The sequence below is a fragment of the Platichthys flesus genome, chromosome 1 (assembly GCF_949316205.1).
Source record: "Platichthys flesus chromosome 1, fPlaFle2.1, whole genome shotgun sequence".
NCBI lineage: Eukaryota > Metazoa > Chordata > Actinopteri > Pleuronectiformes > Pleuronectidae > Platichthys > Platichthys flesus.
In genome coordinates, this window is record NC_084945.1 from 15,128,381 (window position 1) to 15,149,961 (window position 21,581).

Here is a 21,581-nt window from a genome sequence, read left to right on the forward strand (position 1 = left end):
TTTTAATATGTTCAATAGCCTGTATTTACATTATCTAACTAATTTACAACATTTACATTTACTAGCCTAAATTTCCTACATGAATTAGCCTGCATTTCCTACATTGACAAGTCTATATTTACAATAGTTAAATAGCATAAATTTACAACATTTACAAAATGTACTATCCTGCTTTTACAATATTTACTACATTAACATTAACTGCATTTACTAGACTACATTTCCAAAATGTCCTTTATTAACCATGCTACATTTGCAACATTTACTATCCTTATATTAATTGGAGCTACTTTTACTTCACCTGGGAATTTAGCCTGTTATATTATACTTCATATGAGTATGATATTGCATTTCAGAGGAGGTGAAAAGAGCAATTCTCAATTAAGCATATTGAGATAGAAAGAATAAAGTAGCATTTAGCAGTGTTTTCAACTGAGTCGACATCATTTTTAACTTAAAATCCTATAACCGTGACCTTATTTAGACTTATTTGATTATACCAGTCAGTTTTTAAATGTGTAATATTTGTATAAATGTGGGGCATAAATCCTACAAAAGTGACAGAATGTCAGTTTCCTCAGTAGTAGAAGTTCACAGTAGACATAAAGCAAGTTGTGTAGTTGTGTTTTTCATAACTTATAAAACTGTATCTGTCTACACTGGGGGTTGTAGAGTGGAAGCATACAGCAGAAATAAGTGTTTGTGTGTGTGTGATAAAAGCTTCTAATCCACACATCACATCTGGACGGATGCTCAAGTGGAGTAAAAAGGGGGGGTTGGGATTTTTACAGTGGATTCACAATGAAACCAGTGGAGACTCCATCCATCAGTAAATTTCCTCTTTGACAACCAAGCGGAGAGATAAAACCCACCAACCCACCCACACACACACATACCTCAGCTCCAATCTCCACCTCTGTGACCCGAAGCTCCTGCAGCTTGACACACAGGCACACACTCACACACTCTCTGATCAGTAATCAGCAGTTTAATCATATGAGCATGTGCACGTGTGTGAGTGACAGCGAGTGATGTTAAGCAGGGAGGGAGGATTAACTCCAAATTATACCTGAGGGAATTTTGACAAAATCATTTTTTCAATTTTAATTACATTAATGCATCAAACACAAACGTGAAGACTTTTTTTCACAACCATTTAATTTGTATGCACCCATTTTATAGAAAAAAAAAAACAATAACCGTCAGTTGTTCAGAAACAAGATGACAGACAGGTTGTATCTGTAAATCCACATATAAAGCAAAGATAAAAGAGGTCAATGATAACAGTAAAAACAGTGCATTAAACTAAATTTTGTAACAGTGATGACAAATCATTTCATCTAGATGAAAACAATTTTCAATAATACTAATGATTGAAAATCAAATCATGATATGAATCACCCAATTCTCACAGAGATGTCAGCCTGTGTTCACACAACCTGTCCAAAACACACACACACACACACACATGCACACACACAGGAATGATTTTGAACGTGAGGATGACAGACGTCAATCAAGAACAAACATACTGTAAATGAAAGCAGGCAGGACAAAGTCAACCACTCGTGATGTAGGGAGGACCTGTCAGCCTCAGTTTGCACGACTCGTACATGTGGAACAAAAGCACAGGTGTGTGTTACTCTCTTGGCATTACGTCCAGAATATTTTCAGCCAGGCTGGTGAGTTTGCAGTCCTCCAGTGCTTTTACCAGCCGGCTCAGCTTGGCTGCTCTCCCCTCCGCCTGGATGAAGCGGCTGAGCAACTGATAGGCTTGCTCATACAGCCCCTCTCGCTCGTACTCGTAGGCCAGGTTGTCTATGGCTGGACCCTTCAGAGCGCGGCAGCTCTTCCCCAGGGCCCTCCCTACATGTTTCCACTGACGGCCCACTCCATTAGAAAAGCTCTGAACATCTGCTGCCGTCAGCATTCGGTCCTCTGACAGGCGTAGGGATAAAGGATGAAGGAAAAGGACATTAATGTAAACTGTACTTATGTGTGATTACATAAACTGTGTGAATGTTTCTCAACAGTAAACCTTTCCCAGAACAACATACAACAGCCTTGTTGTCCACCTTAACCTTAAAAGGACATCATCAGGATTTATTTTAAAGTAAAGTATTTCATTTATCCGAGCTTTTTCCAAGTACAACAGTTGCATTGTTATTTATGGGAGACCCAGATAATGTGTTACAAACTTAAAAAATAGTATCAGCTTATAAATTAAACTGGTTAATTTACACAACCAACTGATATAAAATAGCAAAAAAATTATCTCTCTCTTTTTCACGTGTTTGGGTTTTTGAAGGAAATGTCTTTCTCTACCACTGTGTTCTCCAGCCGGTCGCTAACCGATTCTGTCTGTCTTTATTGTGCAGGGCATGTGAAAACTATGTTTTGTTGGCCTACTCATTCGGTGGCCCACTCTCAGGTCTCTTGATATCTGTCCCGCTCATCCCCAAGACACCTCAAACGGTCAAAGGATATTAAAAAGGATGCGGAGGAGAAAGATATTACTTTGTCTTATTTTCTATTTAGAATTTAGTTTACCTACTGTGAAATCAGTTTTCATAATGCATAGGTAATTTATAAACCACGACAACTAGAGCTGTTAGAGGCCTTGAAGGAGGCATTTAGGGAACAGAAGTTCCTAATCTCAAATACATCACAAATACTTCACAAAGGTAATATTGTCACTGTAACTCATTGTTGAAGTAAGTGAACCAAATGGCTGCCTGATGAAGATTCACTTTCAAAGGTTTGGTATGCTTTGGAAATGACTGGTGTAATGTGCATGAAATTGATAGAAATTACCCAAATCATACTAAAACAAAATTATGGAGATTTGTAGTTACCATCATACTTTCCTCATTTGACTGGTCCCATCGAAGGGGGATTCTATTAAACTGGATCAAGAATCTCTAACTGAAACACCTCTTTGATGTAGGTGCTATTTCTGTCTACACTGCAGCTTCTTTCAGCTACAGTCTACAGTGGAGACTGTGAAGAACATACTTGACTAAACAGAAAAAAACACTCATCATGACTCACCAACCACTTTATTCTGAAACTGGAAGCAGTTGCTGGGGACAGGAGGCTCTTCCTGTGTGATGAAGGTGGACTGTGGCGAAGGACCGAGGGCCTGACTCTGCAGCTGCTGCTCCAGGTCCTCAATCTCTTCATCGCGCAGGCGCTCGGGCTTACGCAAAATGACAAACACGCAAAAAACACAGCCAATGCAATGAAACCACACAGGTTAGGACATTACACTATATAATTCTACCATAGACATGATTTTCATTTTTTTAAACGTTGTCCACCTTCTTGATCCACCAATCGTATGATCCACCTTCAAATGTAGCTGACTACATCAATTAAGAAAAGTGTTGGAAAAATGGTGATGCCCGCTGAACAAGTTTCTCTCCCTGTTATGCTGCCATTATTCATTTTTTGGGACAAGTTCAATCTTGCAGTTTTGCAATAGTTTCCTTTGTGGATGCTGTCCGCGAAGGTTGACTTCACATCCTGATCTATCACTTAAACACATATTTCCACAGATGACCCTGGTGTCTAGTCAGCTACACTCACCTGTCAATTATTATTAAATGCAAGGTTGTATGAATCGCAAATTATGCAGGGTGTCATATTTCAAGGACGACCACTGATCCTTATGTTATTTATAGTATTTCTCTTCCAACACTTCCTCACCGCTGTCACTGCTTATGTTCAATAGCTAGGTGATGTTGTACCTGCTCCCATCAACTCGGGAAGGCAGTGCCCCAACATGTGGAGCCACAATTACAAATGACACTGGGAGATGAATATAGTCAAGTCCTGGTATTAACGTCTGTCTCCACTCATCCTATCAAAAGGTAGAACTTCAGTTTGTTAGGTCACACCTGGTATTGAATCTCCACTTGGGTCCTGATTTACCACTTATTATCGGATATCAGCTCCTCGCATTATATGAAAATAGATACATACATAATTTATGTTTGCAAAAAACAAATGATGATGTTTTTGTACAGTCTGACTATTTAGACGGCTCAATTATCAATGTGTGTGTGTGTATGTTGGTGAATGTTGTACTTAGAGCTGCCCACTTGTTATTTGATCCCCCAAGACTGATGTTAATAGCAGGTCTCAACACTGAATCACTTTCTATTGATATGAATGTGAATACAACGTCATCCGGCTTGAAAGAAGAGACAGAAACAAGAAGAATACCTGTGAAAGGTGGATGTGCTGTAGACAAAGTTCCAGCTTGTCCATGTACAGGTCCAGGATGTGCGTGCTGGCCTTCAACTGGGTTTTCAACATAAGCTCTTGTGGCAGAGCAAAAAGCCGGCAGGCGTGTTGAGAGAGAGACTGACGCACCGCTCCGGAGCTGTAGCTCTCCAAGAACTGCTGACATGCTGCCACATCCACAAACTTCACCTCCACCCCCAGGAAGGGATCAGCGTCATGGACCTTCAGTATCTCATAACCACCCAGACCTCCTGCAGAATCTGACAACAGGACATATTCATTAATGTAAGAGACATGAGAGAAAATACATTAATGTGATAAAAAAACTCTTCTGGCATGCTCACCTATAAGAGTCAATTTGATGACTTTGAAAACGAGGAACTTTCCCTGTCGGTCTTTGTAGAGAGAGAGCAGGTTCACATTGGGACAGAGCGACTGCAGAAACATAACTGCACATCCTGTCCATGGCCCATGATCCACAGTCTTGTCCGCCATACTCTAAATACAAAATGAGACACACATCACGCCTTAATTTCACTGGTGAGGAAATGTCAATGAATCCTCTGTGTGAGCTGCAGACTGAGACAACACAACTGCAAGGACACTGACAGTATAGTAATGAGGTAGGCCAAAGAAGTGTTTGTGTCGAGCTGCTGTAAAATTACCTAGAAGAAAAATTATCATTATCACCTCTTTGTTTGCTCCTTTCATTATTTCACACTAACGTCACATGTCAGTATCTGCGTTTTCTCTAACATGAAATAGAGTAAAAACCCTGTCTAACCGCTTCCTGTCATTGGGAGCTGCGAGGGTCAAGAAGCTACCATCTCCTCACGTTTCATTATCTTCACAGAGAAATCAGTAGGCTTTTCATCCTCATTGAATTTCAGGATTAACCTACGTTTCCTCACAGGGATGTCAGATTACTTCACCAAGTTAAAAAGTCAGTCATTTTTCAGATTTTCTGCTTTCAATTATCTTTTTTTTCTACATTTTGAGATAGGCCATCTTTCACAGTTTCACCATTTTACCAGGGAATGATTAGCTGATCTTGATGAAAAACAATAAGGCATGTTTAGGGACTGATATCTATGAGTTTGTGAAATTTGGAGCAGCTTGATTAAATTGAAGTGCCGTGCCATGGCCTTTTATGCATTATATCGAGACATCAATGTGTCTGGAATTGTGATCCGTGTGTTATAAACACATGGATTCAACAATCAAAACTTAAATAATAAACGCGTGGGGAGAAAAACATCTGTTAAACAACTGTAGCACTGAGTTGTTCCCCGGGTTTGACAGAATGGACTGTTAAATATACATTTTCTTTCATCTGAGGAAGAAGAGAACATTTCCAGTGACTTCATCACCATTCAAATAATTAACATTAACTCCACTGAGTCCAGCTGACTGGACCAGTGACAGACAGAAATATGTTTATTCCTGGAGTTAAAACCACGTCTGACGCTGGTTCCTGGCTGTTGTGAACTCACTCCACCTTATCCTTTTTTTACCCCAACCTCCTTTTGAAACCCTCATTACATAAAAACATGTTTAATCTCAGCTCTCCCCTCCCCCAGTCCAGCCCCTGACTCCTGCGCTCTGGATGAACCACTGACGCCCTCCAGCTCTCTCCCTTAGTGTCGTCTCCATGCAGGACGCACGGCGCTCTGCGAGGAAAGAGCATCCCCTGAGCTGGATTATGTACAAGTACTCCTACTCCACTAATACACAGTATGCTTGGAGACTGGCTCTACAGGAATCTCCACAACTTAGCCAGTATGTAATTATATGCTATCCTATCTACCGGTCCTCTGGAAGTATACTGTGAGATTAATTCACCCGATATATGAGGATTAAGTGATCATCAGGAGCTTAAAACATATCATTTTGCTTTTGCTGCCAAAAGGCAACATCTAGTATTCCCCTGGATAGCTCGTCTGACATTAAGGTAAAAGAAAATAATTAATTCACAAGAGAACATGGTTCAAAAAGTTTGTAATTTATCCACTTTGTTATGATGTAAGATGAACTTGGTCCTGTCTGTTTTTTTCCTTAAGGTCCAGATGCAAACTAAACAGAATAAAGGAATCCAAAACTAAATGTTAACAATTATTGTCAGTATCAACGTGTGAGGAATCAGTAAGTCTATAAAATGTTTGTATTCATAACAAAATACAATCAGAGAAAAGCAGGAAGTTCTCGTGTATGAAAGCAAGAAAAACAAATCACTGATATTGTTCCAGAGAAATAACTTAAATTGTTATGTTCTCATCAAAACTATGTGTGATCAGCTTTCTGTATCAACATATACGTTATTTCCATATTCTTTCAAATCTTAATAAATTAATTTGGAAATTCATTAAGATATTTAATATTATTATGAAATTGTGCCACAGTCTAAGCACATCTGACTGTACATACATTTCACATCTTAAATATAACACAAATTGCGTGAAAACAAACAAACAACCCTCACAAATCCAACTCTGCAGCCGTACAAACGTCCTGAGTCATAACCATGGGAATCAAGCTTCAGGTGGATGTGAAGTTATTCTGGGAATTACAAGACATCAGAAACCCGATGTGCTGCTATGATGTAGGTGTAAGTTTGTTGTTGTAATCGGAGAAAGAAGGAGATGTCACGTCAGTTAATGCCCACATTCCAGTGAACAGATCTAATCAGGCAGAATAACAAACTCATATTATGTGTATATTTATAAATCAATCATCAGAAAAATAAAGAACACAACAACATAATGGGCTTTACAAAATGCATTCAAAACTTCAATTGAAGCCAATTTGATACTTTAGGAAACTAGTTTTTGACAAATGAAGTAGTATTCCTTCCAAAAATATATATTATTTAGAGGTTTCCTCACTAACTAGACAAGATAAATTCAATTACTTCGATTAATTCAGACTACTGCAGCCTCATAATGGCTTTAGGAGAAAAATCAGGCATGTGTAGAGTGATAATAGTAATGAGCAGTTAAAATAGTTTGTAGAATTTTTCTGTTTGCATGGTTTATTGCTCCGATCTTAATATGTGAAGGCAGTATGGTGATAAAGTGACCAATCAGCACGGCGGAGGAAAGCGCTCTCAGAGAATAATTCCAGTTGGAAAGTTATGTTTTATAAGATTACCTCCAATTTTTCTCCACGCCAAGTAACACATCGAAGACTTCAGGCAAGAAAGGTGCTATTTTTCTAGCAATGGAATAATGTACATCTGTATCAGTGGTTTGTTTCATTAACACTAAATCTGGAAAACTAGATTTTTAACTGTTACATAAAATAAATATAAATATATAGTGTGAGCCTTGTTGATGTTGAGATGATTTATAGGCAAAATGAACTGGAAAATATCAACATTTAAGAAGCTGCTACCAGAGATTTATTTTACTATTTTAACCAAACTAAAAAGACATAAATTATTAAGATTCCTCATGTCTGCCAACTTTTTTTATGCTAATAAAGAAATAAATATATCAATAATTTCTGTACCTAGATTGTACTTATGGGTTTATACACTATGTATATGCATGTATCTATGCAAGTGTGTATGTTATGTATGTATGCATGTAAGTGTGTGTATGTATAATATATATAAGTATGTATAACATAAAAAAGTATGTATGTATATGTAAGTATGTTTTTAGGTTTAAGTATGTATGTATGTTGGGGGATGAATTCTGGGCCCCATGTTAAATGATTATTGCAGCCCTAAGTAAGATTTGTTTTTAATCAATACTTTTACAGTAGTATTGTGTATTGATCAATTCAACACGAGTTAGCATTTGTGTGCTTCTATAAATCTCACGTTCCAAAGAGTTTGTGTTAAAAGGTTACAAATGTGAATGGAGTCTGGTGCTGTGTGTTTTTGTGAGCAGGCTTCGTGTGGGTGAAGCTCCCGTACAGCAGACACGACTGACGTAAAAACCTCGTCCAAACACGCCGATGAAGAGATCGTTCCGCAGCTAAAAGACCCGGGAGCAGACGCGGAGGCTGCTGTCTCCACTTAATGTGCAGATAAACACCTTTAAAGTCGGTTCAAACTTACCTTCAAACTTTTGCTTATATTGTTCGCCGACGCTTCCTGTTGAGAGATCCCTCCCACTGACACGCTCAGGACGTCCTGGCCTCCCATTGGCTGGGCAGAGGTAAAAACGAGCTCTGATTGGTGGATATTATCTACATTCCGACCGGGGAAAAAGTCATGACGGGAAGGAAATGTCTGTTGTGTTTTTTTAAACATGTTCGTATGTAGGGCGAAGCTTTTCACACACTTATCCTTTACACGTTATAACTTCTCAAGACTGACACAGGATCAGTAAAGAGGTTTAACTGGTCAATAACGTCTTTAAAGGCGAGGGGGTGATTGGTGAAATGGACAAACTGTATTATTGTATTATTGTTATTTCTCTTAATTTTCTCAGTTTTCTTGTAGCTTACCTACAACCCCCGTGTTCCTGCTGTGAGTCACCTCTCACTGTGGTTTTATAAACTGACATCAACCAAAAACAACAGCTGAAAAACAACATGAACAATAAAGTTAAAAAAGAAAGTAATCAGATGTACTGATAATATAAATAATTGTCAGTTTCATCCATGCAGAACTCATGTAGCAGAGTACTACTTAAGTTGAATTTTATCTATTTAATTTCTTGGAACACAGACATTTTTTTAAAGAATTTGATAAAAGGAAACTCATCCAACAAACAATACAAACTCAGAATTTAGCTCTTAAAACTGGACTGGACCCTGTTACAAACATGAGCGTCAATCATAATTCATTTTCTACATCGTGTTGTTAATTGTGACAAATTTGCAGATCCAGTTCTCATAGATCCAGATAATACAGAGTAATAGGGACACGATAATGGCAGACCTGCTGAGTGATGGTCAACAAAGATGGATGATGATACTCGTAAATCGTATCTACCTGTAATGAAATGAGAAAAAATGAGTTGATTGACATCTTATAACTATCTATTTTGATAGTTTAATTGAATGTTTTGTTTATTTATGAGGTAAACATGTCAAGTATTTGCTGATTCCATCAGATTTAGTTTTTTACTTCGTCTGAACATGCATTTTGAACATATCACCCTGGGTTTTACGTACATGTTTTCTTAAAAATATTTGAATAAATGGTTAACCAGTAATGGTAAACCATCATTAGTTACAACCCCAGTCTTCATACTTAAAACTGGTATAACATTATGGAGTAACAAATAAAAGAAGAAATGGATTATGTTGTTAATGTGCTGTTCGAAGATATGTAGTGAAAAAATACATATTTGTTGGTAAATGTGATTGTAACTAAATCTTGGTAACATATTGTCATGTGACAAATATGAGTCTCGTAAAATGAAGTTTTTTGTTTGATTATTTCCTGCTAATGTCAAATGATATCTGCATCATTCCGTCATGTCGAAGTTATATTTCAGCTCTTACAGAAAAAAAGGTATGGTATACTTGATTAAGCAATACAATTTCTCAGTATAAACTGGATAAGGCAAAGATGTTTTTTCAAGCTCTGTCCATGTTAATATCACATACACTTTATTCCTAATCTTTTCATTTTAAGTTAAAGCAAAAATCCAAGATGGCTTCACTGCTTTTTGTGTCAATCAAACGGAGGACACCTGTCTGACATGTGAGTTGAGGAGTCCAGCTCATCTCATCCACTCTCACTTATCTTCTCACTTCTCATATGCTTTAGCAGGTGTGAACTACATCATGTCTACAGTCCATTTAACCAAAATCTTATATGTGGATGAAAAGGGAGCAATATTATCTCACTGAAAAAAACCTCATCTTACTTTTAATAGATAACTATGCCTGGGTAATATCTATACACATGTACAAATAAAACAATAAAAAAAGATGTAAAGAAACACAAGATTGATGTGAATATTTATTCATAGTACACAAAAGAAAAGTCATAAAATGCTCTGCAGGTTGAACTCTCGGCAGAATCACAAGAGCTTTTGTTGTTGACGTGTTTGACAAATTTGAGAGTTTCTTTGTCTCTGTAGACAAGGGCGAGGGAGTTGTCCTCAGGATACACCGTCAGAAGCTGTGAGGAAGATGAAAACAATGATGATGATGATGATGACGATAAGTGAAGGGTCACCTGCCCTTCTCACCCTGATCAGCACTCACCTCCTCATCCTCTTCATTAGCAACATAACACGAGAAGCCTCCAAACTCTGACTGCCAGTCTACGAAACATAACGTACAGTAACTATCACAAATTTGATTGACAGGAAGTTGTGAGTGTGTGTATGTGTGTGTGTGTGTGAGAGTGTGTATGTGTGTGTAGGCGCTCACCTGCACAGCCAAAAGGTAAAAGAAGATCCAAAGCAAACTCTGCTCGTGCTGCCTCTCCATCATGCAACAGAGTGTAGGCGCCATGAGACCATCGACGCAGTTCACCACAATATGTAGGTGTGCTCAGCTCTGAGGATACACACACACACAAACACACACATTGAACCACCAAGTCAAAACACAAGCACCGCTTTACAAACCAGTCGACAACACCTCAATCTGACACACACCCTTCTCTCTGTTTCTATTCACTGATGGAGACTCTGTTGACGATGACGTGGCTTCCGCCTCCCCTGCTTCCTCTTGCTCCTCCTTCTTCTCTCCCTCCTCGTTGTTCTTCTCATCATCATCATCATCAGCGGGACACAGGAAGTGCAATCGAAGGCCGGTGAAGTTGGAGAGGAGCAGAAAGAAGGCCTCTGAACGAAGCAGCTCCAAGCATTCGCTCACACACTGAGGCACGGAGTCCAGATTAGCAGCTTCATAGCATCTGAGTGCACCCACAGATAAGGTTCATGTAATTAGTCGTTTAAATACACCATCCATCACAGACTAGAGTTAACAAGAGAAATGAACCCACCTCTTATTGGGCGGACCTCTCCTCGTCCACTGAATCTGAGAGAGTCGCAGGGCTTCACCCACCGCCCTGAACTTCTCCTCCTGAAGACGAACACAACATTGATCAACAAGAGCTCGTGGGCAAGCGAGCAAGAGAAAATGGGGAAGACACTGACCTTGAAGAAGTCTTTTAGCTGAATTTCAGAGCTCTCTTCAAATTCCTCCTGGATCTGTTCTTGATAGGAAATGTCGATGTAAATGGGATTTACCCACTCCAGCAGCAGAGTCTCCTGTCATCAACACATTAACAAGAATATAGATCATACGCTAAAGGAGTCATCTGACCTTTTGGGATATACACTTATTTGATTTCTTTGCAGGAGGTACATGGAATCAATGGTATGTTCACATCCGTTAAATGAGGAGGAGGGGTGTGAGCTCAATCATAACCCCTGTAGAAAGGCCGTTTTACACTTTTTGAATTAAACAAATGACATATAACATGTTAATGGTTGCTCTTTAAAGATAATTTCAAGGGGTCGGTAGATGGTCGTGGAGAAAAAGGTAATATAATATATTCTAAATAAATGGATAATTGATACAGTTTTGACTTAAAATCAAATTTTTCTTCTCTTCGTGGACAAAGCAGCTCAGGGGAGGAGAAAAAATAAAGAAGTATCACGCCTCATTCTCTTATGACTAATTTCCTCTTAAAGTAAGAAAAGGTTGTTTGCAGCAGCCTGATCTAACTGGTGGGTCCTACATCGAAAAGGTTGAGAACCACTGTGCAAAGCTAAGTGACTGCTGGCATCAGCTTAATAATTGATGTACAGATGTGAGTGGTATTGATCATCTCATTTTACTCTCGCAAGAAAGAAGTTCATGGATTTTACCCAATATACTTTACTACTATTGTTGCTAATGAGATGGTAAAATAACACTGTGTTCATATACATTTTGAACAAACTCACATCTCGTGGTAGGTGTGGACTCCTCGGGATGGGCGGCTCTATGTGGCGAGGAGGACGCTCCAGAGACGGTCCGTGAAACCAGCCGCTCAGGGACAGACGACACTTATCCTGTGACAAAACTTCTGACACCTGGAAAACAAAAACACAAGCTCTAAATTGCTCTTCTGGTGCAACAGAAATGTACAGGGTCTAACTTAAAAAGGATATATGTTCTCATATAGGACACCATTTTAAAACTATTTCATTTTTATATCAGCTGAGCTAGGAATGATATAAATGAAAAATGATAGGCCTAAAACTATCTACTAAATATTAAATAGATATCTATGTCTTTAAATTAAACCTAATAATATAATGAATCAATCATTAAACATGACCTGGACCTGCTTAAGCCAAATGAAATGTATGTATGGTTGGATGCATGGACATTTTTTATTGGTGATACAAGTTTTTTCTTAAACCGCATAACAAAGCAATATAAAAGGGTCTTTCGTGGGACTGTCTAAGATCTACAGAGAACCTGAATACAAACACCAGAGCACTTTTTCTTACTTGGTGAAATGACACCGGGGAAACTTCAAAAAGGACGAGCGTGTTCCATGAGGGTACGAGCGACTTCACTATACTTTGTGGCTGGAAATTACCTGATGACAAAGATGAAAAATGTATGAGACTTATGATGACACACACACACACACACACACACACACACACACACACACACACACACACACACACACACACACACACACACACACACACACACACACACACACACACACACACACACACACACACACACACACACACACACACACACACACACACACACACACACACACACACACACACACACACACACACCAGCTACCCACCATCTGTTGTGTAAAGATCAAGTGTTCCCCCATCGCTGCTTTGCCACGGCGGCACAAGATACAGAATGAAAGCGACGCGCCTTCCCTCCAACTCATCATCATGACACAACAGAACATCTAGATAGACGACAGAATGAGTTTATTCATCTAAAGTGTATAAACTCAAAATATAAATCAGTTCTTCCTGTTGGAGCTCGAGCAGCAGGCTCACCTGTGTATTCATATCTGGCACAGGAAATATCTACTGTGGGCTCCAGCTCAACCCCCAACACTTCACCAAGCCAGGAGCGGAAAGGCCCAAACAGGGCTGACCTGAAAACAAACACACAGAAAAATCTGGACAACAATTCACTGTGAAATACTGTCACATGTCCTTTGGGGACGGTAAAGCTGAACCTTTAACATTCTATAACAGGAGACATTTACTCAGGCTCAGCACACAGACAGGTGGGTCTACTGCCTGACTGCCTACCATGACATTTTGTTGTGACATAAATAATAGATGATGACAAGCAGAGGCCGTTATTGTGCATTTCATTATGACGTTTAAGCTCCAGGGCTGCATTTCTGCACTAGGTGTTGTGCCATATGAGTAAAATAAGTATTTGGAATGAATTACACATTACAGTCTCTGCACAGTAAACACAGCTGACCATAAACATGATGAAAAAACTGCATATAACATCCAAATAAAGTGTTTTTCTAGTTGTACCTGCTGTTTGAGTCTACAAGGTGTTTTGTGGTTTAAAATCTCACTGACACTGTTGTAATGACAGTCAGCACTGTTACCACACTGAAGAAATATTCTCTATACAGGTTTTCACTGAGTGTAATGTGAGCTCCAGCTGAATCACTTCTCCCTTATCTTTCCTGCACAGTCCCAGTGTTGATGTTAACTTGGATCATCATCACCCCTCAATGAAGAAAATATACTAATTAGGTGACAAAGGTCAACTCTGGCTCCACCTGGTGGAGCTGATAGGTAAACCTCAGAATCTCTTACTACCCTTTGGGTAACATTTACAGTTTATTAAAAAAAGAAAAGAACCTTTTAACCACATTTGTGAAAATTGTCTTCAGCTCATCATTAAACAAGTAACAACATGAAGACAGACAATCATGAAAACAAACAATGACAAAGCAAGCGACAAAACAAAAACAAGGTTAAAAACAACAGGCAATTGGTAAAACAGGCGTGCACACAAGGTTGTCTCGCCCACCAAAAGAGTCCTTGTTGTAGCCTATCTTTCAGTTGGATGTCACAGTGTATGGAATTAAAAAATACTTAAGGCTTAGAAAGAAGGACTTAAAAAAATATATAGCGCCTCCTGGAGCTGGAAAGCGTGGTAAGGGAAAGGGATGTCTGGAATACCCTACTTGGCCAGCGACCTCTGAAAACAGATATAAAGTGGATGGATGGATGGAAAGAAAACACCACCATAAGAAGAGTTTATGGCAGATCTGTTTACTGAATTGCATTATATTGAACACGTCTCCCTAATAAAGAAGAGTGTCTCTAATAACTGAATAACAAATTGGGCTTAATAGTAAAGTACTATTAGATAGAGTCCTAGAACTGACTAAAGCACATGAAGTGTAGCCACTGTTCTTTAAAATGTCTGCTGTAAAAAGGGCCTATAACATAACCAGGCTCTACACAGAGGTGGGTGATTCTGTCAGAGAGAAAACTACTGTGAACTAACAAGATATTAAATGTGCTATAAATCATACTCAGGTTTGTTGTGTCCGGTAATAATAATCCATCACGATGAGCTGTAGACCATGAGCAGTTGAGATTAATTGGCTGTTAATTGTTTGCTGTGTGGTTCAATCCCGGCTCTTGAGACACATGCTCCTAATAAGTGTGTAACATTGGCCTGTTTATCATCCTTAGATAAAAAATAAGTTAGGCACAATGTTCTTGAAAGATACTGTTCCTTCTGACAGAGCAAGCTATGATTCCACTTGTAGCTCATCCTGAAAGAACATCTGAATCTATAAAATGTATATAAAAATGGACGACCTTCCACTTCCTCTCACTATGCAGAAATGAAGCCAAAATATGCTGGATATGAACGCTGACATCTTGAGGCTAGGACGTCATTTGGAGTCAAGAGTCTGTGCAGTAGTGATCTGGGGATACATGCACTCCACCAATCACAAGTCAGTCTCAGCTGTCAATCACGATGTTTGCCCCCTTTTATAGAATCAACTAACTAATAATTACAACCAAACTAAAATGAAATATGAGCACTTGAGCACATATCAGTGTGATAAGAACTACATTGAAATGACATAAACCATCTTTGAGAAAAATGTATTTTGCGTGTACTTTTTTATTTGGCCCATGTTCCACCATTAACATGGAGGAGAAAGGGTTTATTAACTTTACTGCAGCCAGCCACTAGGGAGTATTAGAGACCATTTTACTCCATCTTTAAATACAGTCTAAGTATCCACACTTAGATCACAACAATAAGAGCACAAGCCAAGTCTCACCTCAGTCCGGCGATATGGGGCTCCGTCCTCTTCTTTAAGTCGTCTGACTGGAGGGAAACAACAACGAAGTGAAGGTGAACTGTAACCTCAGTTAATGACACAAACCCAAAGGACTAAATCTGTGATGTTCACCTGTTTAAATCTGTAGAGATCATTTGACTTCTCGTGGAAGTTGAGCGCCAGCAGTTCTCTCTGCAGGTTTCCTACAAAGGTCTCGCTGCCGAGGAAGTTCTTGATGACACAGTGAGGGAAAGGGTGGCAGTCCAACTCCAGATCCCCTGTATAAAAAATAACAAAAGATAATGTGGCCAATTGAGCTGTTTGGCATATATCTGCTAAGATATACGAGTCAGTATTCATGCTTTTGGCCATAAGGACCATTTAGTATCAGTTCGAAAAATAATTATGACAGAGACATACTGAGCGAGACACTTGACACGTGTCATTGCTTTCTCCTGGAAAAACATTTAAATGGTAACCCAGACTCTAAATGACCTCAAAGTCCCAGTAAGGATAACTGCACAAACCTGTGTGTGTGTGTGTGTGTGTGTGTGTGTGTGTGTGTGTGTGTGTGTGTGTGTGTGTTCCTGTACTTATGGCATAGACTCTACAGAGTGTGGACATTTTTGGAAGGGGCCTTATTTTTTCAAAGGGCTGTTTGAGGGTTAAGATTTGGTTTTGGGATTAGAACCAGGTTGAGGTTGAGGTTGGGATATGGGTTAGGCATTTAGTATGGATGGTTGTGGTTAGGCCAGGGAATGTACTATGTCGATGAGTGTCCTAACGAGACCTACAAACCCGTGTGTGTGTATTGTTATTAGAAAGGAAGAAGAAAAAGAAAGAAGTAGTGTTGTGTATTATGTGTTTATTTTTCCAGCCTTGTTCTGATTGAATATTTATGAATCAGTCCTGAGTACAGACCAAGCAGCAGCAGCCGGAATGGAGGTCCTGTTTACTTGTTTACTTGTTTGAACCTCACCCAGAATGCAGCGGCTCTTCCGGCTCCACGCCTCTTTCACGACTCCCCTCACCTGCTCGTCCTCGAGCACTGAGCCCAGATCCGCTCTCTCTTCGCTCCTCTTCTGCCTCCTCTTCCTCTCTGCGTCGCCACCTCCGTCCCGACGCCGTTTAGAAGCCATCAGGTTAACCCCCCGCTGCTAAAACCTGCTGAACATAAAGTTTATGGAGAGCTTTTGGCAACATCCACATGTGTGCGAGTCAGTGTAGCGGCCGTCGCTGCTAAATGACGTGAGAGTCTATGGTTGTGTTTGCCCCGAGTATAGACTGTCAGGCAGAGCTGGAGAACCACGTGGAAGAAAACTTATATTACATGTTGGACTATGGCTGAAATGAAAAGTGCGTGTTAAAGCTGTACTTATGGAAGAGGAAAAAAAGTGATTTACTATAGTATATAATTTGATTTGCTGGTGTTGCTAAGTTAGGGTTAAGCCCCCATTGAACAGATGGGAAGATTGAACTAAATCTAATTGCAAAATATTTGATGTGTGAACACAAGACCCTGAAATCTTTTTCTCTACTTAGGTTGTTTATGCTTCTAGAATAAGACTCTTAGTATTGGTTAAAATCACACATGATTAGTTGATAAGGTTCTTTTCTTCTTCTGTCTGTTATAAAATAACATGATGCATCCAGAGTTTTGCTCAGCCTTCCAAGATGGACAAGTACAAAAAGCAAGTTTGTTGGTGGCAATGTTTCGACCTTTCATGTTGTGTTGAGGGATTCTACGTTTAAATGTTTTGATTAATAGACAAAATTTGATTATAAAGACGATTGCTGAGAAGACATTAAGTGACACAAGGCACCCATCTTTATTTGGGAGACACTTGGAGAACACAAGGCTTTGCGTTTTTATTCTCTGATTGTATTTCTATATTTTGATTTATTTTAATAGTGATATGAATCTGAAATGAAGCTTAACTGAGTTTACTTTAGATGCTTCAAAACTATGAAAAGGACAATATCTTTTGGGGTCACAGTACCGTTGTTAGTTTTATTAGGTCGGCTTTAGATAAATGTTTTTTCAATGTAACATTCCACATTAGGACAGATGAAGTAAAAACATATTTACATGTGAAGGGCAGCAAAGCCAGCATTTGAGGTTTGTTCAGTTAATACAGTTAAGATTTGTCATCTAAAATATGTAGAATAATACAGTATAATAACAGCCTGGTTTGAGTTGGGATGACTCCAGGACCCCATGACTTTGAACATAAGCGGTTTAGAGAGGATGGATATTGTATCATACAGGCTACATTCAGGAAGTGAGCAAACACTCAAATTAATGAACCTACATAAGAAACATGACCTTTGTGCTTCAGAGGCCACAGGAAGGCCTCAGCTCCTAGGTAACAGGATTTTATAACAAATGCCTTTTCATTCCTCTTACATTAATTTCAACAGTGCATCCAGCCGGGCTCTCAGCGTGCTCTGCAATCTGACCTAGTGCAATGCATTTGGAATTTTGTGTTGCAGTTAAAGATAATTGTTCCTTCCTTCAAATAATCACACCAGCGGTATTTTGTCATTTTACCCATTGTGAATGTAAATAAAGATTGTTAGATCTTGTATTTTTAAATAATACAGCACATATCTAAATTTAACTGAGATATAACTTAATTATACGGATACAAATATCTGCCTTTTTTCTGTGTTTTAACATAAGTACTTAAATATAGTACTGCCTTAAATTCATTGAGGTGATTGGTAAATTATATAGACAATTAAAATCACTTTGCAAAAAGGTTTTTATGTAACTATTTCATAACAGTCAGCCACTCTGAAAACTTTATAAAAAACACACTCAAAGGACTGCTTTATTAAAAGGAAAAAAAACATCATTATTACAGGTTAAAACAGGAAACTCAATTTTGTATTTTGTTTAATCACACTGACCTCCTGAGACAACATAAAATCAGATCGTGAACAAACTGGAATAAGCACTCAGATACCACAAAAGCTAGCAGTTTCTGTCCGATAAAAAAAAAGCATTCACATGACATTTTCGTTTTCTTCTAACAGTATAAACACCCCCACGGACTGTAAATATACCTGACATGACAAGTATTTTTTTTTTCTGTCAAAGTTGAGCCAGAGACAAGTCTCTTTAATCACATTGTTCTTCTATGTTTAAGCTTCACTCAGACGGGGCTGCACTCACAGAGACAGCCAGGTGGGACTCCTGTTCACCCACGTTAGTTGTAGAGGAAGTTGAACCTGTAAAAAGCAGTTTATGGTAAATGATGACCATCTTTATTAAATTCTTGCAGGAGTCCAGTGACAGTACTGATTTTCTTTGTAATACATTGTTTCCCCTTTTGAGCAAATTTATTCAAAACACAGAAATAAATATGTCTGCACACCTGAGTGTGGGACTGGTGCATCAAAGGACAACTTTAATCAAAGTAACAAACACTCACACTGCTATTTCATTTCATATAAACAATGATGATTTCATTTTTTATTTTTATCTGCAAACTCTCAAATCTCCTTTTCCTCTTTCTGGCCTGATGTGTTGCAGGTTTAGTTACTCAATTTAAAAAGGTCTCCAGTGTTGTGCTCAGAAATATCAGCAGGATGGATATCAGTCTGTAGAGCTGTAGGCTCCGTGCCACCCTGCTGCCCACAGTTGAACCTTAGACATAATAAAGTGCTTTCTCAGATTTTGCCACTGAGTCTTTTCCAGTTAAATTAGGTATTTTTTACAATCAGTAAATTCATGCATAGGATAAGAAGATTACCTGCTCAGTAGCTGTGGTAGACTGGAAATGATTGGTCCATATCCAGGAGCATTGTCATACAGTTCAAACAATGGTGCTGCCACCAGTTTATAGTTTTTGGGGACAGCAAACAGCGCTGTAGAAACATGAAGCAAATATTTAAAAACAAGAAGGAATAATAAACGTGAACCATTTGAATCTATAAAACTAAAGTAATATAACAATTTATATAGAAATATATTGACCTTTTTCCTGCAGCTGGACCAGGAACAGTTTCTTATGCTCCTTGGGTTTGGTGATGTGAGCTGGAATGTAGGGGTACTGCAAAAAGTAATTAGTAAACATTAAATATCAGTACCGTTTAAAATGGTTACTTCCTTTAATTAAATCCTCAAGACATCTGTGTCACTAACCTGTGGAGGCTCAAAGTTGGGGCGCCACCAGTTTCCGATACAATCGTCAATCACCCAGTCCTGCTTAACCCCGTCCTGTCGCCCGAGGATCTAAAATTCAAAGTAAAGTTAAATATGAAAAACTCCACAATCATCACAGCAACAAGAAGCTTAAACTGCGGTGTGACGTAGCTACCTCAGTCATCAGGCGCTTCAGACCCTCCACCTCATCTTCTCCAGGACTCAGCTCTCCACCAGGCCTGCAAGAGAGAGGCAAACTCTCACACGATTGCTCAATAAAGAAAACACACTTCTACCAGTTTTTGTAGGAGCCTCTGAACATCGACCACTCACAGTTTAAAGAAGGTGGTGCCCAGCTGTAGAAGCAACACATGAGGCAGTCTGTGTTCATGGACAATGAGGACACCCTCGACTGTCCTTCGCATTCCCATTTTATCAAACTCCTCCCGCATCCTCTGGAACCGGGCTGCCACCGAACTGTCCTTCTCATACAGAGGCTCCTTGGTGCCGAATGTGTAGTTGGTGAGAGGATATCTGAAACAAAAAATACACACATGACGAGTCTTAATAAACAATCAAAAATAAAGCTGGATTATACAGAACATTTTGGCCAGGGATTGCATTTATGGAGAAACATACTGGCAGGTTACTTACTTTACATGCCCTTAATGCAAGGTGACACTTCTTACTTACTCGTTTTGTCCGACCAACATGAGAAAAGTCAAATGTTTTTTTTGTAATTATAATGACAGAGAAAACCCAGAAAATGTTCACATTTGAGAAGCTGAAACTAGTGATTTTAAGTCCCTTTAAAAAAAATGAATGAGCCCTGCCTTGAGCTACTTTTTTTTCAAATCAGTGGAAAAATTGCAACTATAACTTCAATGACCACTGTACAATTTTCTACAATACGTTAGTTAAGAAAACCGCCCACGTTTCATATTATCATCCTATTATACTTTTCTCAAATGTCCTTCTCCCTCTCCTACTTTAGTCTGTTCTTGTCGGAGAAACAAACACATTTAAGACCAGAACATTCACATTTGTTAACATGCCATTTTCACAACAGACCTTTACTACAAATAACATTGATCATGGTTCTGGTCAATTCAAGTGTCCCAGTGATACGATGTGATAATGGGCAGCATGTACAACACCAGGACCCTGAAACTGAAGCAATACCTAACTTATAATTTACACCACTACCTTTCCCACTGTAACATTTCAAAATGGCTGAAAATAGCTACATGTTGTTAAACACTATATACTGAACAATCAAAAAGTTATCAATGGAAACACTGTGTCCAGAGTCCAATTTATTGTTTTAGCAGCTAATTGAGCTGCTATCACTTTTTCTTCTACCCTGTAATGCCGGTGGACGGTGCACAAACGAGCTCCTGACCCATGTAGACACTGGTACCAGCTTCAGGTGCATTATTTTCGGCTCGTGGACTCACAGGTTGATGGACCTCTCCAGGGTGAGCGGTTTCGCGGGCCCGCTGATGTACTTGTTCCCGAACTGAACGGCACCACCGCGCGGCCATCCGGCGGCCGAGCGACTGGGAGGCACCACGGACATCTCGGCGCTGATCAGGGCGAGACGGAAGCCTGCTGCGAGGGTGCGTCGACTGGTGGTGGGTTAAAAACTCACTGGATTGTCGAAAGAGCCAAAGAAAAACCGAATATTTGCGCACAGTCCAACAACAATTGCTCTACCGTCTTTTCCCTCCGTCCTCCTTTTCCGGGTGAGGTCCCGTGTTCCGGTGGGATAACCCCTCCAGCGACACCTGCTGTTTGGAGGATGAACAACTAAGCAGGCCCCAGTGCTCATAAATACGGTGGCTAAGAGAGCTTATCGCGTAACATATTAAGAAAAAACAGTAAGTAACAGAAAAACGCTTGCAAATTAATAAAACAACAGAAATGTTTCCAGGGGACCCA

At 39.3% G+C, this 21,581-nt stretch overlaps 3 protein-coding genes across 4 annotated transcripts; all 3 read right to left on the reverse strand.

Annotated features, from left to right (window-relative positions):
• Positions 1-1,137: 1,137 nt before the first annotated feature.
• tradd (tnfrsf1a-associated via death domain) lies at positions 1,138-8,396 on the reverse strand. The gene is made up of 5 exons (XM_062386451.1): positions 8,312-8,396; positions 4,593-4,746; positions 4,228-4,508; positions 3,052-3,199; positions 1,138-1,938 (listed from the first exon to the last, which is right to left on the reverse strand). Exons 2-5 carry the CDS (start codon positions 4,741-4,743, stop codon positions 1,640-1,642), a joined length of 879 nt encoding a protein of 292 aa, XP_062242435.1. The 5' UTR covers positions 4,744-4,746; positions 8,312-8,396; the 3' UTR covers positions 1,138-1,639.
• A 1,762-nt stretch (positions 8,397-10,158) lies between these two features.
• ogfod1 (2-oxoglutarate and iron-dependent oxygenase domain containing 1) lies at positions 10,159-16,749 on the reverse strand. Its single transcript, XM_062386465.1, has 13 exons — positions 16,470-16,749; positions 15,623-15,768; positions 15,491-15,537; positions 13,203-13,303; positions 12,992-13,108; positions 12,669-12,760; positions 12,117-12,245; positions 11,322-11,435; positions 11,168-11,247; positions 10,818-11,077; positions 10,588-10,716; positions 10,420-10,478; positions 10,159-10,333 (listed from the first exon to the last, which is right to left on the reverse strand). The coding sequence occupies exons 1-13, from the start codon at positions 16,627-16,629 to the stop codon at positions 10,172-10,174; spliced, it is 1,596 nt and encodes a 531-aa protein (XP_062242449.1). The 5' UTR covers positions 16,630-16,749; the 3' UTR covers positions 10,159-10,171.
• Positions 16,750-18,306: 1,557 nt separating this feature from the next.
• nudt21 (nudix hydrolase 21) lies at positions 18,307-21,411 on the reverse strand. 2 transcript variants are annotated; one of them, XM_062386483.1, is made up of 7 exons: positions 21,098-21,411; positions 19,974-20,174; positions 19,816-19,879; positions 19,641-19,730; positions 19,473-19,548; positions 19,249-19,363; positions 18,307-18,724 (listed from the first exon to the last, which is right to left on the reverse strand). In XM_062386483.1, the coding sequence occupies exons 1-7, from the start codon at positions 21,217-21,219 to the stop codon at positions 18,703-18,705; spliced, it is 690 nt and encodes a 229-aa protein (XP_062242467.1). In that variant the 5' UTR covers positions 21,220-21,411; the 3' UTR covers positions 18,307-18,702. The 2 variants fall into 2 exon arrangements, with proteins under 2 accessions (XP_062242467.1, XP_062242459.1); XM_062386475.1 differs by having other exon boundaries at positions 18,307-19,142.
• Between the last annotated feature and the right edge of the window lie 170 nt (positions 21,412-21,581).

Bases quoted from the DNA above. Each gene is read 5' to 3' on its own strand.
- tradd (XM_062386451.1), bottom strand. From the start codon at position 4,743: ATGGCGGACAAGACTGTGGATCATGGGCCATGGACAGGATGTGCAGTT. The intron at 3,200-4,227 runs GTATTCTTCTTG...ATTTTGCGTAAG, and splicing joins AGCACATCCACCTTTCACAG to CCCGAGCGCCTGCGCGATGA. The intron at 1,939-3,051 runs GTGAGTCATGAT...TACGCCTGTCAG, and splicing joins GTTTCAGAATAAAGTGGTTG to AGGACCGAATGCTGACGGCA.
- ogfod1 (XM_062386465.1), bottom strand. From the start codon at position 16,629: ATGGCTTCTAAACGGCGTCGGGACGGAGGTGGCGACGCAGAGAGGAAG. The intron at 15,538-15,622 runs GTGAACATCACA...GTTTCCCTCCAG, and splicing joins ATCTCTACAGATTTAAACAG to TCAGACGACTTAAAGAAGAG. The intron at 11,248-11,321 runs GTCAGTGTCTTC...GTTCGTCTTCAG, and splicing joins AGCTAAAAGACTTCTTCAAG to GAGGAGAAGTTCAGGGCGGT.
- nudt21 (XM_062386475.1), bottom strand. From the start codon at position 21,219: ATGTCCGTGGTGCCTCCCAGTCGCTCGGCCGCCGGATGGCCGCGCGGT. The intron at 20,175-21,097 runs GTGAGTCCACGA...TTTTTGTTTCAG, and splicing joins CTGGAGAGGTCCATCAACCT to ATATCCTCTCACCAACTACA. The intron at 19,364-19,472 runs GTCAATATATTT...ATGTTTCTACAG, and splicing joins GGTCCAGCTGCAGGAAAAAG to CGCTGTTTGCTGTCCCCAAA.